Source organism: Egretta garzetta, unplaced genomic scaffold (genome assembly GCF_000687185.1).
Source record: "Egretta garzetta isolate BGI_Z169 unplaced genomic scaffold, ASM68718v1 scaffold553, whole genome shotgun sequence".
NCBI lineage: Eukaryota > Metazoa > Chordata > Aves > Pelecaniformes > Ardeidae > Egretta > Egretta garzetta.
The window spans coordinates 482,400-500,972 of record NW_009259328.1 but is presented as its reverse complement, the minus strand read 5'-3'; the positions used below and the strand labels follow the sequence as shown (position 1 = coordinate 500,972).

At 37.9% G+C, this 18,573-nt stretch overlaps 1 protein-coding gene across 2 annotated transcripts in view; it reads left to right on the top strand.

The window, feature by feature from the left end:
• Positions 1-1,317: 1,317 nt before the first annotated feature.
• Positions 1,318-18,573, top strand: part of HDAC11 (histone deacetylase 11) — a 29,367-nt gene continuing 12,111 nt past the window's right edge. The window contains exons 1-6 of one of the 2 annotated variants that reach the window (XM_009636623.2): positions 1,318-1,463; positions 4,381-4,481; positions 9,833-9,949; positions 14,379-14,421; positions 15,860-15,936; positions 17,705-17,767. In XM_009636623.2, the coding sequence (XP_009634918.1) occupies positions 1,397-1,463; positions 4,381-4,481; positions 9,833-9,949; positions 14,379-14,421; positions 15,860-15,936; positions 17,705-17,767 (468 nt within the window). In that variant the 5' untranslated portion in view covers positions 1,318-1,396. The remainder of the gene's footprint in view (positions 1,464-4,380; positions 4,482-9,832; positions 9,950-14,378; positions 14,422-15,859; positions 15,937-17,704; positions 17,768-18,573) is intronic. The other variant, XM_035892219.1, reaches the window with a different exon arrangement.

Sequence of the window (18,573 nt, the reverse complement as noted above, 5' to 3'; positions counted from 1 at the left end):
GAGGCGTCCCGCTGCCAGCGGGAGGGAGCGCCCGGGAGACCCCGGGGAAGCGTCCCCTGCCCTCAGCTCCCGGCGCACCGAGGCCTTGCTGAGGGGCGGGGAGGGGAGCGGGCCCGGCTGCACGCCACTCTTCACAAAAGCCGCCTTTTACTGTGGGGTGAGACGGGGGAAGGGCGCAGGGAGCCCGGGCTCTGTTTGTGGGTGGTGTGTGGGGATCCGGGCTGCAGACTCTGGTGAAAAACATCCATTGTCTTGTGTTCGGGCTTTTTGTTTGGTTTTTAACTGGATTTTGAAAGGGTATTTTTGAGCATATGTAGGCTGGAAATAAGGGGGTTTCTGTTCGTGTTGTTCATCTGACAAAAGACCCTTCTGCCTTGCTTGATAAGTCGCAAAGCCTTCTGCAAACTACAACTAAATTTCAGGGAGCAAGAGAGGTGTCAGCATAACTCAGTAACACAGGGTTTGAGGCCACAGCTGAGTGTGAACACAGAATTACCTCAGGGGTTCGGCCTTGCCCGCTGAGCCCTGCGTGCACACAGGTGCTCACTGAATACTCTGTGTGTGCGTTTGTAAATGCAGGGCACAGTGTTGTTCGCCTGTTCTGTGAACGTGTTGCAAAGGAGGGCTCTGAGCTGGCTGTGCCGTCTGTCCTTGTTTTTTTACAGGCATGAGATTTGGAGTTGAGAGTGTGTCCTGTGGTTGTGTGCCATACAGATACAAAACCAAGCCTCTTTACTTTTGCTGAGCTGGTCACAAAATAATCTGTTGCTCCCAGGAAAGGATCCTAGAAGTCTTGTCAACCTTGTGTTGTTAGAAGCATCGTGTGTAGGAGCAGTGCTTTGATACTCACAAACACAAGTCCAGGAATGTATTTCTTGAAGGTTATGTTGCCTATAAAAGCGGATGAATCTTCTGAGATAGAGGTGCTGCTGGATGAACTTGGAGAGGTGAGGGAGGAGAAGCAAATATTTCCATTAATTCATGTCTGCAATGAACTTCATATGCATAATTCATTAATGTACATTCTTCAGTCTTCAGTTATTCTTTCTTTCCCGACTACTGGTTAGTTCAGGAATTTAATGGTACTGGTTGGAAGTGGGAGATGTTACTCGCCCCAACCCTACCATGGAAGAACAGTTAACAACCAGGTGTTTCCTTCAGTAACCATGGGAAACAGCATCTTCAGGAATCGTTCCTAATGTAAAGTGGATATTAATAGGGACTCTAATTTGTACTTTGGAAATTTAGTGGAAAACATTTGACTTGGTGAACAGTTGCTAAAAGTGATGACTACTTTGTTTTTTGCTCTTCAAGGCCTCACAGAACGGAGCTGTACGAGGATGCTCCATCAGCATGCTGGCCTATCGTATATTCTCCAGACTACAACATCACGTTCATGGGACTTGAGAAACTGCATCCATTCGATGCAGGGAAATGGGGAAAAGTAATCAATTTCTTGAAAGGTAAAATAACAGAAGGTACCTGTTAGACCAACAAAAGCTAATAGAAATTATGTAGCTAGTGCAGACTTATGTTGATAAGTTACAATGTTATGTTAATAATGTTATAATTGCCAATATAATAGTGACTATACATCGCCTTTGCTCGCTGTGTAGATTTAAGTTACGGTCTTTAATCATATTTGGAATACTTCAGCATTTTTATGTATTTGCAGACTTAAATCTTAGCAAGTTAAATTGATTTGAAGGTCAGCTGGATGTCACGTGTTACACATTGTCGGAGATGCCTGTGAAATATTTAAAAGATGAAATTGTAATGTTAGAACAAACATCCTGCACTAGGGATTTCAGTACAAAAGTTTGTTTCACAGTCCTTTGCAAATGTACATTCTAGCTTGCTCCACTAAATAAACCCACAGTTTTGGTTTTGGCTCAGTCACTGTGTCTGTGCAGAGTGAAACTCATGAAATGTGATTGAAAATTCAAGCTCATTAAATGATTTTCTCTCTCCAGAGGCGTGAATAATACTGGTCAGAGTAGTTAGTTTGGTTCATTTCAGCCTGGCCCAGAGCATTACAAGACTGTGAATAAAAAGGAGTAAGGAGAAACATGAGCGTAACAATGTCTTAGACCATCTTAAAATATTTCTGGTCTTTGCAATTTGAATGGAAGCATGAAGTGAGCAGAATTTGCAGTTCCAGTTTCTTCTTTCTTTTGAGGACCAAGCCTGGATCTAAAACAGAAAGCAGACTTCAGTTTTGTAGCAATGACTGGAAAATCCTTCCTATGTTAACTGCGAGCTTATAAACGGTTTGGCTTGCAAGACCCGAACTGCAGTTTGGGAGTACTGTGTCTAGCTTCCTGTCGCCTTGTGCTTGCCTTGCTTTACACCTGGTGTAATGATAACGGGGGCATTCTGTGCGGCTTGTGAAACTACAGGTGTTAATGACCGGCTTGCTGCGGGGTGTAACTTAGTCATTCAATTGAGACTGCAGACAGTCTGCTGGCAAATGGTGCTTTCCAGGGTGAAAGATAAGTGCAGCTTGTATAAATCCAGTCTTTATCAGCCTCATGCTATTCTGATAAAGTTGGGTAAGAGCTTTGAGACGCCTTTGGTGGCAGGCAGAACTTTCTGTGATGGTGCTCGTTATTGCTGTTTAAACAAATTGGAAGATAGAGGCAGAAATGCATTAAGGAAATACAAATGTAAGAAACCAAGCTTAGGATCAAGGCCCATAAAATCTTGGCATCTCTTCATCTAAAGTTTAAGCTTGCTCATCAAGTTTACAAAAAAAAAGGCTTTTTCTCTTGCCAAGATAAAGGTTATCCCAGAGCCAGGCCTCTTCCATTTATGTGGTCCTAATGACTCCTTCAACTGATGATCTTTTGCTGTTAAGTATTGCCCTTCCAACTTTAGGCTGCCTTGTATTCATTTAACCGAGGTTAAACAAATGCTAACGCTCCATTTAGTAGCTGAGTTTTGGATCTTCCATCTGACAACCCTAAAAAATTAAGCCTTGGGTTCCATGACCGCTCTCTTAATTAATCAAAACCTTTGCCTTTCCACTCCTTCTCTGTGTAAAGTCTTTTCCTTTGGCTCTTTTCTGTGTGATGTGTCCTCTCTTTACTCTGTCTTTCACAGAAATTAGTTTTCCCAATCATTTTGCTCTCCTTGCTTTGTAAAGCAGAAAAGAGCCACAAGATACCTCAGGGCATTCCTGTTTTTCTCTGGCTCTGTAGCAACTACTGGCAACAGCTGACCTTCACTGTTCCCTATCGTCTTCTACAAAATCACCAGTGAAAATCTTTCTGCACTTACCTTCTCCTTCCTGAGGAATGAGACTAGCTGTTAGCAGTTTGTCTTTCTGTCTGACACCAACGATGAATGAAATGCTTCTCAAGCCTCAGTCGGGGGAGCATAAGCTTGCCAAAACAAATATTGTTGCAGGTGCTGTTCTTGTATAGCACTTCAGAACAAAATATCTCACATTTGTGAGTTTTCTTCATCCTCCAAGTATAAAATTGGAGAAGAGGTACATCTTAGAAGGCTGTAGCCATGCAGCAATTAAATATCAAAATTGGTCTGGGAAGATCAGTGTGGTGCCTTATATTTGCTGATTGTAGCGATCATATGCAAAGCAACATTGTTCTTCTGCACTGCTTGGCTTTTTTAGTTGACCCTAACTTGAACTTCCTGGCAAGTATATCCAGATGCATGCATTCAAACGTATTATCTTCGATCACGTTCTTAAATCTTGGAGTGATATTTTGTAACTTGCTCCTAGAAAACTAGGCTTTTTAATAAACTACCTTTTGGTCTCTAAAGGGAAGAATTAGTAGCTGGTCATTGGTGTTTCTTGAAATTAAATAGAGGTAGGAGTGTGACAGAAATGTTCTAATTAAGTGTAAGCGTTCGCTTCCATGACCATCCAAGCAATTATTTTGTTTAGATTTTTTTTTAATTCTCCTCTGATTTAGGGAATTAAATACTAGTGTCAAATGTGGAATTTCTTAAAGCATATTAAAGACCGGTGGATATTTGATGGTATGAGCACCAAGACCTCCCCGGTGTATTGAACCCTAGATTGTAAGGATTCTTTTGTCTGTCCATCCTCTGTCACTACATGTCTTTTCTTTTAGTTTAAACTAACTAACTCTTAAACAAGAAGTTACCATGATTACACACTAAAAACTTTCTGTAAATGGTATTTGTCACGGACATGCTAACTTAATAGCTTACATGTATAGAGGTTATGTATTCGGAAAATTTGTAGACACTGAGTAGACAGAAGTTGCTTCAGTGATTTACATTACAGGTAAAGTTACTACATCAAGGTCAAAGTAGCTTCTTTGGCAGGGTGGAATATGGGAAGTTAAGCTGCGGTATACAATGCCAATTGTTATTTCTCTCCTGTTTCAGAAGAAAAACTCGTTGCAGATGACTTGATTGTACAGGCACGGGAAGCTACTGATGAAGATCTCTTGGTTGTTCACACAAGGCGCTACCTTAATAAATTAAAGGTGCTGTACTTACTAATGCATTTTTCAACCAAACTGTCTATAATTAGTGTCAAGGGCAACAAATTGTAGAGTGGTATATTTTTTAATTCAGTGTTGTCATTGAGAATACTGAAAGAAAAACGCAAGAATAGTAGGCAATTCACGCTATAGAGGGGTGGAGTGGAAAGAGGGTGACCTGAAATGATATTGCAGCAAAGTTAACTGAGCATAAGTAAAATTTTAATGTTTGAGATGCAAATGATGTTCTCTTTAGTATCAGGGTTTTAGTCTTCAGAAGTGTAAGTTTTGGTTTACTGTAGTAAAATATGGTTCTGAAATTGAAAATACATTGGAGACCACTAAAATGGGAGTACTTCACTGGGTGTTTTTTAATGCAAGGATTGCTTTATGAGTGCAGGTGACATTGGTTTCATTTTGCAACTCTTGGAGGGCAGAGAAGGGATTTGTATTAGAAATAATCTTCCATTTTGTAATTCAGAAGAAGTTATTTTGAGTCATCTTTGCCCTTCCACAGTAAAAGAGTCCTTGTATTGCTATTTCTGGAATGTTTTATTTTTCTGTGTGAGGGATCCATTATCTGTGTGAACTTCTTTCACTCTTACTCTTTCTGAGTTCTCTTACACTTCTTCATTCTGTGCTATAAAGTTACATGCAATTTCATACATCATTAGATTTGATCTTATTGCAGCTATTCTTCATATTGAGCTTTTAATTCTGTAGAACCACCCACCTCTTTTTACTGAATGACTTCTTTGAAGCGGGGTGTACAGTGTACAGCTCAGTTTGGAATACCATAATAATGTTTTTAGTACCTACAGGATGGCTTCACAGGGAATTGTCTGTATAGCTTGTGTCTTGGTGTTCAAAACCAGTATTGTCATGTGCATTCATATGTGATTAACTGTGTATCTCATTCCTCTCCTCTTGAGAGAATATTTCCTGCAAGTGTAGAAACTGGAAAATGTTGGGTTGGTCACGCCAGAAAATTCCTGCCAAGCAGCGAAGATAAAAGTGCTCAGTTGCAAATGAAAAATACCAAGGCTAGACATGAAAAGGCCCTGGATATCCACTGTATTGCCTTATTTGAAGGCTGCTGTGCTATTTTTTTTTTTAATCCAGACAATTACAGTTTTACCAATAAATGGCATAGTATTATGTTAGATCAGCTCCGAAGACTACAGAGGTGCTTGTGTTTCTGGGAATGCCTAGGTCTCTTAAAATAATGGATCACTTGAGTATTTTTCATTTAGAATTTGGGCATGAATTTGGTAGGAAATTCCATACACTTGCAAGAAGAGGTGGTGGTTGGTATCTTAGCAGCAGCTGAAGAAGCTGGCTGGAGGTTGCTTGAAGAAAAACAAAATGGTATGCACAAAGTAGATCAAGCAGTACTGGAAATCAGTTCTGTGTCAGAAGGAAGGGGCTCCCCGTTTCCATGCTTTAGGTGCTATGACTAGTCCTTGCAACAAAATTTAGCCTTTTGAATTCAGGTGATTTTCCCCCCCATTATGCTTTTGAAGAATTTAGGTCTCTGAGGTAATGGCTGATCTTTGGATAACTTGCTTGCAGTACTTTTGCACTCACTGTCTTTTTCTAGTGTTATGTAAAATAATGAATTTCCTGCATCTCAGCCTTCTGAAATTTTGGAAGGAGATGGGCAATGAGGTCAAAGCTAGTTTCAGACCATGTAAGTCTTTCACTTGAACCATTTTTATCTATGAGAGGTTCTATGATAACATATGTCAGTGAGTACTGAAATGCAAATGATGAAGATAATGCTTGTGCATCAGTGGAATGCAAGATGTGCTTTTCAGAAAGTGATCTGAAACAGGTGATCGATCAATAGAACCTATAAATTTTAATCTGTTTTGTATATTTGCAAATTATGTAGGTTTAAAAATAAGAAGTTAATCACTTTAAACATGTAAATTTTTATGCCTAGTGGATTGATTTGATTACAGGGAGTGTTTTCTGGTGCTCAGGTGCTTGTGTGCTTTGGCTCTTGCCCAGTCATGTGAGTGCATCTGCCAAGAGACCAGAGGTCCCCGTCCCTTGTCCCACGGTGGTATTGGCCATGTGCCTGGGGAAGGAGGTAGTAGAAGCAGGCTCTTAAAGTACTTAGTTCAGCCTCTGGTACTTTTGGCTGAGGTGTTCAGATAAACCAGCACAGAGCACATCTTGGGCTGTGTGCATTGTGTTAGTGGCCATAGCTGACTCGGCAGCTGAAAACCTGTGGGTTTGGTTTGGATACAACAGGCACCTTCAGAAATGCTTAAAATTCCTCCTTCCAGTTGCCTCAGTTCATGCAGTTCTTGTGCTGTCATCTGTTGTCTCTGTTTGCTTCCTACGTTGTGCTTTTAAGGTGTAAACACAGCTTAAATTTAGATGTTAAAGAACAAAATGGCGTGGGTTTTTTTTTTTTTTTTTAAATTTGACATGTTGGCTATTTTAAAATGCTAGAATGCAATGAATGCATAACATAAAAGGCTATACATCAGTGGTTGGTTTGGATCATTAATGTGCTGTTTGTATTAATCCAAAAATCCAAAAGCAACTGTGTTAGCTTTATCTTCCTAATATTAGTTGTTCTGTTTAACTTCTAGTCCTTGAACACTAAAAATATGAAGTAATTTCTAAAGTCGTTTAACCTTACTGAGTTTTATAGTTAAGGAATTCAAGTTAATAGTAATAATATTTTATAAGTCAAGTCCTGCAAGAACGTCCTCATTAAATGTATATGTGATTATCAAGTTTGGGCTTAAGCAAGGAAAATTAAGAACTCTTGAAGTGTTTTGGTTTGGGTTTTTTATTTCTTTTTATTTTTTTTTTGTTGTAACATCTTGGTATAGTGTTACACTTAGCCACATTTAATGATACTGACTAGTAGTTAATTTGGTAGGAGACATGTATTAAAGGAAAATGTGCCTGGTTAAGGGTTAACCTGACTTCTTTACTCCTCCTAAGAAAACAGGGAGTGAATTTTTATTAAAACTGAAGCTTATATTCATAAATTGAATTATTTATCCAAAATACTGGAAGGTAGATAATTTTAAAAATCGTATGATATTGGCAATAGAAATAGAGTTAAATGGAGTTGATAACTAAAAAGAATAAGTGAAGGCATGTTATTAAATAGTGTTTATATATGATTATTACTCATCCCTGAATCCAGAACAAGCTTTAATTTCTGTTAAGTTATGTAATTACATGTCTACAAAACTTTGCTAGAGAATCAGTAATTTGATAATGGCTAAGTGAGAGCAAGTATCTACCAAAAGAAATAGTAACCGATATTATTCTGATATATGTAATTTGAATGCAAAAACCCCAGTGATTTTAAAAACGAACAAAAAAACCCCAAAACCCAAAAATTTGAAGGGTTTGTTCTATATCAAAGGAAACCCATATGTGTGAAGATTTGTGTTATGGAAGCTAACTGGCAGCCTGGAAAACATAATTAATGTAGTCCTCATCTATTCAAAATAATTTTTTATTTTTACAACATGAAAAAGTATACAATTATATAAAATCAATTCCTTTTGATTTCTTTTTCAAGTATATACATAGCTGCTCTGAGAATTTATTGCAGGAAATGTTGGAAAACAAAACTAGCATGTTGAAGGAAAAAAAGCACAAGCCTGTCCACAGTTTCAGGCAATATATTTCTCAGTTATTATAGGGGTGGTTTTTGAGAAGCATTTTTATTAGGCCATAGCTGTGTTCTTGAATCCCAAGACTTTCCTTGCAGTTAGACGACTTTTCCCCCATATGGTAGGAATTACGTAAACACAGTAAAGGACTAAGGCTGGAGCAGTGAAGGTCTTTGGGCTTGGCACCCCTCTGTAAATGTCTAGAGGGCGTTGCTTACTCTTTACTCTCACCATGTCTGGATTTCTTGCATTTGCTTAAAAACCTGCATCAGTGTATGTGTTGGTTTGAGTCTTTATTGCTCCCACTTCTTCCCATTAAGATTAAAATTTTTTTTAAACTTTTAAAACTTTCTGAAATTTTGTGATCATTATTCACATTTGAGATCAAGATTTATTTTATCCAATGTGACCTTTTCACTTCCATTTTAGAACAACAGGATTGACTCTAGTTTTTTACATTATGCTTGTTTAAAAGGTGAAATATCTTGCAAAAGGACTTCATCAAGATTGACTATGTTACTAAATAATTAAAGCACTTTAATGATGGAGAGCTGATAGTATGATAGCAGAAGAATGTCTTACAAATATAAAGGTCAAAAGAGCTTAAAATGACAAAATACAGTTAGTACTTAAGAACTTTATGAATAATACCACCCCTCCACCCCATCCAATAGTACTTTGTAGTTGAAACACTGGTAACTGGGAAGCCAAAGTAGCTTAAGTTTTTTTTTTAATATCCGAGGGCTCTGAAATTGTCATGTGCTCACCTTTGGCTAAAATCACCCACTTGTACATCCTATCATTTGTCAACAGATGGCTAACTGCAACCGGGCAATGGATGTGCTCAATCTAGTTCAGTTTCCTAATGTTGACAAAAATAGGATCTATTCAGAATCTTTGTACAAGGTGTCAAATTCGTAATTCTCGGTACCCGAATGTTTCAGTTTTGGATGAAGAGGTATATTCTTGCTTGTGACTTACACTTTGAAGTATATTTAGAAGTGTCATTGATGGTAACAATGTTAGTAGAAGTTCTTTGAAGTAATCTGTATGTGTTTGCAAAAGAAGCATTTTGCAAATATCCTGTGTTTTACCCTTTAAATCCTATTCTTGATGATATGACTTTTTAACAAAGCATTTCCTTGAAACATTTTCCAGAAGTGTTTAATATGCTAAATAAATTTTAATCAGTTCTCCATGCTAAAATTTGCACTGTGTTCGCTTGAGTATTTGAACTTCGAAGTTAAGTTGTCTGTTTGTTTGTTTCTTCTTTCTCCTTGGTATATCCTTTTGACTTGACATGGGAAAAGATATTTTAGGTTTGAACAACATATCTAGCATAGCTTGCTATTAATACTGCTGAAGGACATCTTAGAATTCTTCCTCCCAATCCCTGGGATATTAGATTTTCTGAAATACTAGCTTGCTGAAAAATTGCTGATTTATTACCATTTGATACTAAAATCTGAAAAACCTAGTGGTGGTGATTGAAAGAGATGATTCTCGTAGTTAATAACTTGAGGATGAACCTATTTGGGAGGTTACTCGTAAGGACTGTTGTGATCACCTCCATTGAAAAATATTTGAAAGCTTGCTAGGGGTCTGTGAGCTCCTTTTCAGTAAATAGCCACTGATGAGAGATCTAAATGTCATCATTAAGACAGGCTACATTAATTGGAACTTTTTTCCCCCCCCGTGTAGTGGTCATTTGTTGTGGCTACAATCACAGAAATTCCACCAGTTGCCTTTCTTCCCAATTTCGTTGTTCAGAGAAAAGTTTTGAAACCTCTACGAACACAGACAGGAGGAACAATAATGGTAAGGTGCTCTTGATTCACTTTTATTGTTTTTAAACTTGTTGATGAAAACACTCTAAACCTGTGAGTTGTAATATTTTGTATAACTCAGGGGCTTGAGGCCTGTAGAGGGAAGTGAGTTAGCGTACAGTCCTAAACATGAGCAAAGTTTGCTGCTTGTTAGCATCTGCCAAGGCAAAGGACATACCTGATTTTATTGCCCATAATTTGCAGAAGGGGCAGCCTGGGCAAAGAATGATAGATACAGCAGGACTTAGGGCAATACAGAAACTGAATTAGTTTTGAACAGTGTTCAAATACAGGCAAATTCTAGGAACGGGTGGTTTCAAAATTTATAATATAGAAGCTATTTTTAAATCATATATTTACCAAATGGCCTTGGTACTGTATGGAAAGAGGTGCATGGTTTGGTTGCTCTTGAGATTAGGTAAGTGTTTGAATTAAAAATCGTATCTACTTGCTCATTTTAATGATTAAAGTTAGTTAATGTGCTTTTTCTATTGTAAAAGCTACGTAAGCAGCTCAGCTGAACTCAAGTGAGGCATAGCCTGATTCACCTTAACAGAATGGTTTTCTAATTAGTTAAATGAGTGCTCTGGTCAGAAGAGCTCTGTGTCACCAGACATTTAATTTTGCCTGAGAATTGCCCTTAGAGACATCGAGGAAGTAGGAGGAAAGAAAATAGTTAATAACTGGAGCCAAGAATGAGTTATTTAAACCGTGTATTGAGGAAAAGATGCCTTCGTAAGTGCAAACTGGTAACTAATGGAAGCTTTTCAGCCCTTTTTATCATTCTTCGTCATATTAAAGCCAGAGTTCAGAAAATATACAGCATGGTGCTGGGAGAAGATGGTAACAGTCCCGATCTCTCTTTGCGGGCACTGAGCTGTAACAGCTACATAAATGGAAGACAAATAATCCTATCTGAAATCATTAGTATTATGGTACAAATAGATCTTTGCTGCATTTTAGGTATTCTTCCTGAAGACAGCTGTTATAGTGGGTGCTTGTGAAAAGGATAGAAGCCTGTATTGCTTTTTCTGTATCTATTTGAAGCCAGTTATTGAAGAATGCTACTTTGTGGGTTGGCAAACCTTTCAGGGTATGTCTGTGCCAGATACGAGAATATGATTCACTGTAACTACTAGATAGTGAAGGTGAGCGAGACTGGGAAGCCATAAATGAATGATAAAGTAATGGCATTATTTTCAGAAATAGGCTAGTAGGTAGCTTCCAATTTCTGTCAACAGAAATGTAGGTACTTAGTAATCTGTGCTGGGACCGAGGGTTCTTATTTTTAAATGGTTACCTTCGTGAAAGTATCAAGAATTTGTTAAAGACAAATAATATAAAGAGCTCTTCTTTGACTAGTGCATAAAAGGCAGTGCAGTACAGATTTCAGAAATAATAAAAAAGGTTGAATCTGTTTGTGAGTCTGAGAATGCTGTGAGTGAGCCCAAAAGTTTGGTGAAGCAGTTCTCCAAGTTTTCTTTAATTTTGTGGGGCTGATGTGAGGGTAACTGTAGTTACTATCATTTGTACCTGTAAGTGGATCTGAGCACTATTAAGTTTCAGCCCTCGTTGGTTTTACTAAGTGAAATGAAAGCAGAGAGCGAGTTGTTATCAGATTTTAAGGCAAGGTGAATTGCCCTGCTTTTCTGTTTTATTTACTTTTTTAATGATAGAACTGCTCAATGCCTGTGTCTTTATCGGGGGAAAAAAAAAGGCAATTTCTTTCAATATTTTAGTATTCTGTTAAATTTGTATCCCATCCAGCTGCTGGATTTGCAAGTGTGTATGTAAAAGTAGTTGGCTTTTGTTACCAAAAGGTAGTAGAGAAAGGAATAGAATGGACTGGGCAACTTGTGACTGGGCTTAAATAACTACTGTTAAAGATTCAGAAACATCTTCTAACAGTGCAGTTTGACTGTTTTAAGCATGTCATCTTAACTCCCTTTGTCATATCCAAAACATTAGCCACAGATATTTAAAAATATGGAGCTCTTCACAAAGTTGTTGTTCTCCTCTCTTAAATCCCATTTCCTAATTCTACTTTAATTCTCTTGTACATCCAAGAAGACAGAGCAACACATGTTATTTGAAGTCAAAGAATAGTGAGGTAAGGAACTATGTGAAAGTGTTTGTACAGCGTAGCAATGTCTGATGCTTCTGTGGAAACCTAAAAGTTTGCATAAGCATGAGAAAACCAGATAAACTACTGAACATGCTAAACCATCCTTTAAGGACAATTTAAGTATATGAGTTTGGAAAAAACATGCTAAGTTCTGGATAAAACTTTAGACTTAGTGGGTTACGGTAATAGGCTAGATAACACAAAGTGCTACCTCATTTAGTAGGTGTTAACTGGCAAAAGCGGAGACGACGGAAGTGGAACATAGTGCCACCTCCCTCATGCAAACCTGCACAAACCACCTGGAACGTTTTCTTCTGGCATGTTACCAGCAGGAGCTGAGGACAGCACCAAAGTGGTTCTGCTGATATCTGTGTAGTCATCTTCCTTTAAAGGGACTGCTGGGAAGCTTGGGGGTAGTTTGACTTTTTTCTTTTAAACCTGACTGGGTAGTAGTGGAGAGAAAGAATTCTGGTTTCATGTGGTTCCTATAGTGTGAGGTGCTTAAAAATTGTTGGTTGTCACTCACAGACAAAGAAGTAGCTCCGTTCTGTCTCCATTTAGTGCTTCAGCATCACTTCAGGCTCCTGATCAGTTCCCTCGTCTGTGCCGTGTTTCTGACTGCAAAGTCCTGTCTGAATAGGAGTGTGCAGAGTCTTCTCTTACTATAGCCAGGCTGTGTCTGGGCAATAGTTATGAGGAACAAAGGAAATAGTGGAAGAGAAAAATAATTAGGAAGAGCCTAGAGTTTCCTAATATTCTACCTTTGGTATTTCTTGAGGGTCTTGGCAGTATGCCTGGGTGAAATCTATTTCAACTTGGTTCTACTAGTCAAGAGTTTTATACAGTTTTGTGATGTTTTCCATTGTGCTTGTGTTATCTTTAATTCATAAATGCGTATTCACTAGTTCTAAATGTGGTCATGTAGAAGAGATAGCCACTAGTTGTCTATTATGTCTTTGTATCATGCCTCTTGGAATACGGATGAGATTGCTGCTCTCTTCTGGTTTGATCTTGATGCCACATGCTGTTATTTTTACCTTTTTTATTTTTCATTATGGGGAAATAGGTATGTACTTTAAAAGCAGTTTTGATTCATCAGACAATAGAATTTGTACAGTACAAGTCAGAAGAACAATCTTCTGCTATTCCTGATGGGCCTGTTTATCATGAAAATTCCTCTTGAGTTTCTGTACTTGTTAATTATTTTCTTTTTTTTTTTTTTCCCAGCAATATGGTAAGATTGTTTTTGGTGAGGGATCCCTAGAAAGTATGCTAAATCATGGATAATGTGCTTTCCTTGTGACTTAATGAGTTTTATAGTTCAGAAACTACAATCTTTTCTCAAGATATAATTTGTGTAAGTTAGCACATTCATAACAGGATGATGTTTACCTTCCCAGTAGTTTTCTTAATACTAAATTAGAACTGTTCAGATATAAATATTGGTGATGAAGAATTCTCAACTGCCCAAACTACCTTTCGTATGTGATGTGTAATAAGTTCTGTGATTATGGAAAAGAATAATCTTTTTACTTATTTTTAAAAAATCATAGCTAGTAATACCCTCTTTTTTTTTTTAACATGACACTTAAGGAATACTGCAGTTAAATGCTTGCTTGACTCTTCTAGGCCAATCTAAGTCAGGTTTTTCAATTAAAATGTAAACATTTAAGCCTTGTATATCTCTTCTCTGTCAATAATTTCCCTTCCTTGAATGTCATTTGAGTTCAAAGGAGATACACAGGCACAGTTTTTTGGTATCAGAAGGAAAAAGATTGCTAATATTCTATACTGTGCATGTTATATCATTTAAAAAATAAAATGTGACAGGACACTTCATGTGGCAGCATTTTTCTGTCCCCACCCCCAGCTGAAACTATGCTAATCTGTATTGTCGGGATTTTGAGCTTATGTTCCTCCTATTTTTACATGAACAGAAAGGATATTGGAAGATTCTTGCTCATTTTTTTACTGTTGCCCGCACTTGTACTTTCCCTTTTTCATTTACCTGCTAGGGATCAGCGTTCATCTCTGCAAAGCGCAGTTAGTTTTAGATCTGTTCAACTGCTAGAGAAGGAAACACAGATGAGATACCAAAATTTTTTTCAACTAATTATGCTGAGGATAGTTTTGTATGGTTCATCTTCAGACATCTGATTCAGAATGACCTGCAGTGATAAAACATCCAAAATTCAGTGAGCATGTCCAAATGCAGAGGGTTGCGTTTGGGGTGGAAGCAGATGGTGTTAAATGGTTACCTTGTTCATTCATGGTTTCTCACTGTAATTTTCTTAAGGCAGGAAAACTTGCTGTCGATAGAGGCTGGGCGATCAATGTGGGTAAGTACAAATTGAATGTATTAAATGATACTTGAAATAACGTGTTTTAAATTGCACTATTTTCGTTTAGCATGATTATTCTGTTTATAGTAACAGAAAGTGACTGGATTGTGTTTAACTTAAATCAACTCTAAAGGAAAAAAAGGAAAATGCATTGAATTTTTTTCTTCTCTTATCTACTACCACCCGTATTGCAGTTTTATAATTAAATACTTTTTGGAAAGAAAAAAAGATAACTGGATAAAGGTAGGATCATAGATAGGGAAAAGTGTTTGGACTGAAGTAGTGCAAAAAAACTAAGGAAAAACGTTTGGAGTAAATGTAAATATGTCAATAAAATCTTTGTTTTCATTAAATTACAAAATATTTTTCAGAGATCTTATTATCAGCTGTTTTATATATTATACCAGATCAAGGGATTGGTTGATATGCTGGAGAGCAGGGCTGTACCAGTTAGTGTCTGGTTTTGGCTGTGCAGTTTTTCCTGAAAAAGACTTCAACAAACAAATTATGAAGAATATAGTGAATATAAGTTTGCTCTCCTGCTCATAGCAAATAGCAATGCAAAACCAGCAAACTGTTAAAGCAATATATTGTGTGTCATGTAAGACTTAGCTTGTTGTTTTCATAGAGTTCATCAATTCTGGGATCGTTGATTATTTCTTACATCTTCTACAAAGTGAATATTCAATATTAAAAATTAAATAGACATTAAAACCAAACCTAAAAACCTGTCATATTTACTGATATGTAAAGTGAGCTTGTTAAGTTTCTTGCTTAGATATTTATAGTGGGTTTCTCAGTAAAAAGTTCTGGTTTATTACATAAAAAATATGTTTTGGGAAGGGGAGGTCTCGGTACTTTTTTTAATGTAAAGAGAGAGAGTGTGTGTGTGTGTTTGTGTGTTTTAAAGAAGAGTTCTCAAATTTTCTTCTGGTCTGAGTGTTTGCAAAAGACAGTGGCATGTGCAAGTAATGATAACACCAGAGTTCTTAGTTTGGTTTTATTTTTTTTGACCTGGTGTGCAGCATAGGAAAGAACTGCCTTTCTGCCTGCCCCATGATGTTAATTTTGCAACTCTGATGTACCTGGGGCAGCTGAACTTCCAAAGTGAGGTGCTTTGCCATGGAGGCACTGTGTGTCACCTATGTACGTTTTTCAGTTCTTAGGGTGGCTACTGGATGAAAGGGATAATTGCCTTTAATCTGGGCATCTGCAAATCTGTGTCTTGATGGTCTAGTAGGCCACACACATAAGATATACACAGAAACCCAGTGAGATGTTTTGTATTGCTGGGTAAAGGTTTAACAGCTCCAGGCGTGGTATTTGCTAAAGACAAGGAGGTGCCTGACCTGTAAGTGATCCTCTGTCTCTTTGCAAAGACCATGTATGTTCATTAGTACCTAGCTTTTCAGCTCTGAAACGTTTTTATTTTTAGGGGGTGGTTTTCATCACTGTTCAAGTGACAAAGGTGGAGGATTTTGTGCATATGCTGATATCACACTGGCTATAAAGGTAAGAAGTACTCTTAGACAAGTATTTTCTGCTATTTGTGCAAATGGAAAAAGAATCCACATCAGTTCATAAGAACTCATTTACATCTTAATCAGAGAAAATAAAGCCATCTATAGATGGGTAGGAATAGAAAAATGGTGGGGTGCTTGATGCAGCAGAACATAATGCGTATGCAGGATCGTTAAGTGGAAGGGAAGAGTTGCAGGGGTCAGAATTATGAATGTAAATATGAACCACTACAATTACATTAATAATGTCTTGCAAAAAACCACTCAAAATCAAACCAGATTGACTTTTAATATCCTCAGCGATAATTATCCTAGTCTTGCGGTTGAACCTGAAAATTCCACATTAGTTTCAGTGGTTGCAATCAAGACGAATGCGGAGACAGAAATCCTCTCTCTGAATCAAGCTGCTGCTATACAGTGCTCAGATTGGTTCAAATTCATGAATAAAAATTTGAATGCTTCCAAAATAATTACTGAATGTGAATGAATACATTTGCTGTTTAGCTGTTGAAAGGCTGAAGCAAGAGCCTTCTGCAATTAGGGCTTATTTTTATCAAATGTACTATGGTATATTTGTATACTAGAATATTTATACAGTATCAGTAATAATCAAACATAAAAAAGCTCTAATGTTTGCAGCACATCATATGATATAACATCCCAATTTCTGTACATGGTAATTTGCAGAAAAGTAATCCAAAGTGTTCCATTTTCATTAAAATACAGATTTACAGAATACTATCATTAAAATACAGATTGAGAAATTACAGCACATGGCAGTTTGTACAAAAACTTTGGGTTTTACCATGCCTATATTAAAGATAGCAACTTGTCAAAGTTAAGACTCTGAGAAGTAAAATATTTTTTTTCTTCACAGATGTGGAATAAGAAAAGAATTCTGTTACTAAAAGTGGCTTTAATGCATACAGTCCCTACAGCAGCTTTTCCTAAATGATGGATTTTATGCTTATACAGTTGAATGCTGTCGCACTGGACTATTTCTCCCTTCCTGCGGATAAGCCTCACTTGTGCTATCGTTTGTGTCTCGTGAAGTTAGCTCCTCGATGTCTTGGGGCCTGTGCAGCTCTTGCTTCACCGTCTCTTGACACACAGTTGTTCTGGTTGCTTTCGTCGTGCTGTCGCTAGTTCCACTCCAGCCCATGATTGGCTTTATAATCCCTATATAAAATATTTATATATAATCCCTGGACCTGTCTCTTTCTGTCTGGCTGGTGCAGGATGCAGGGATGTACCAGCTACACCTGTGTGGAGCCAGTATTACTACAGCAGGGTTTATTACCCAGGGCTCCTCTGTGTTGTTCGGTGCTATTGGGCTTATGCCTTGTTTGTGTAGTCTGCTTTACACGTTATCATGGGATGCTGTAGACAAACACCTCCTTGAGCCTATGTTGTGGCTGGTACTTTGTGGGAGAATGAGGATATGAGTAGAACTCTCTTCCCTCTCTCCACCAACTTTTTCTACAGGTAGGCAGATACCTGCACAGATGACTATGAAATGCGTGTTTAGCTGGTGGAAATGTGTAGGGTCTTTTATTGTATAACCACAAAAACCAGAATAACTAGAGCTTTTGTAATAAAATATATTAAAATAATTTACCCATTTATTTGGTGAATGCAATTAATAGATGTGCTACATCCAGATCAGAACAGTAATATACTGTGCAAGCTTCAAGCCTCCAGTTCAATCTGTCACCTAACTTCATAACTTTTCCCGTCTTTTTCTTTGCTTATATATGCAGTTCTTATTTGAAAGAGTGCAAGGGGTGTCTAAAGCCACAATTATTGATCTGGATGCTCATCAGGTGAGTAGCTTACCTGTATTCAGTGCTGCAGATGTTCTGCTCGGAATACAAGTGTGTGATAAATACCATTTTTTCTAATAGTAGTTAGTATAACCTGTCAACTCACAGAATACAAAGTTAATCATGGATGATAGAAACTGGACTAGTTTAGCTGTTTAATTATTTTATGGTCCAAAAGGCTGTTAAGCTGTTGCAATAAAATTAAACTGAGTTGTAGCTCCATCATGTGGCTAGATGTGAAAATATTTTTGAGTTGCATACTGGTTTGAGGCATAACAGTCTCCAGAGCAGATCAGCATCCCAGAAGAAATAAGAATCTCTTAAAACGGAATTACAGTTAGTTCAGCATAGAATCATAGAATGTTTTGGGTTGGAAGGGACCCCTAGAGGTCATCTAGTCCAACCCCCCTGCAGTGAGCAGGGACACTGCTAACTAGATCAGGTTGCTCAGAGCCCCGTCCAACCTGGCCTTGAATGTTTCCAGGGATGGGGCCTCCACCACCTCCCTGGGCAACCTCTTCCAGTGTTTTACCACCCTCACTGTAAAGAACTTCTTCCTTATATCTAGTCTAAACCTACCCTGTTTTAGTTTAAAACCATTACCCCTTGTCCTGTCAGAGCTGGCCCTACTAAAAAGATTTTCCCCATCTTTCCTATAGGCCACCTTTAGGTACTGAAAGGCTGTAATCAGGTCTCCCCCACAGCCTTCTCTTCTCCAGGCTGAACAAGCCCAACTCCCTCAGCCTGTCCTCATAGGAGAGGGGCTCCAGCCCTCGGATCATTTTTGTAGCCCTCCTCTGGACCCG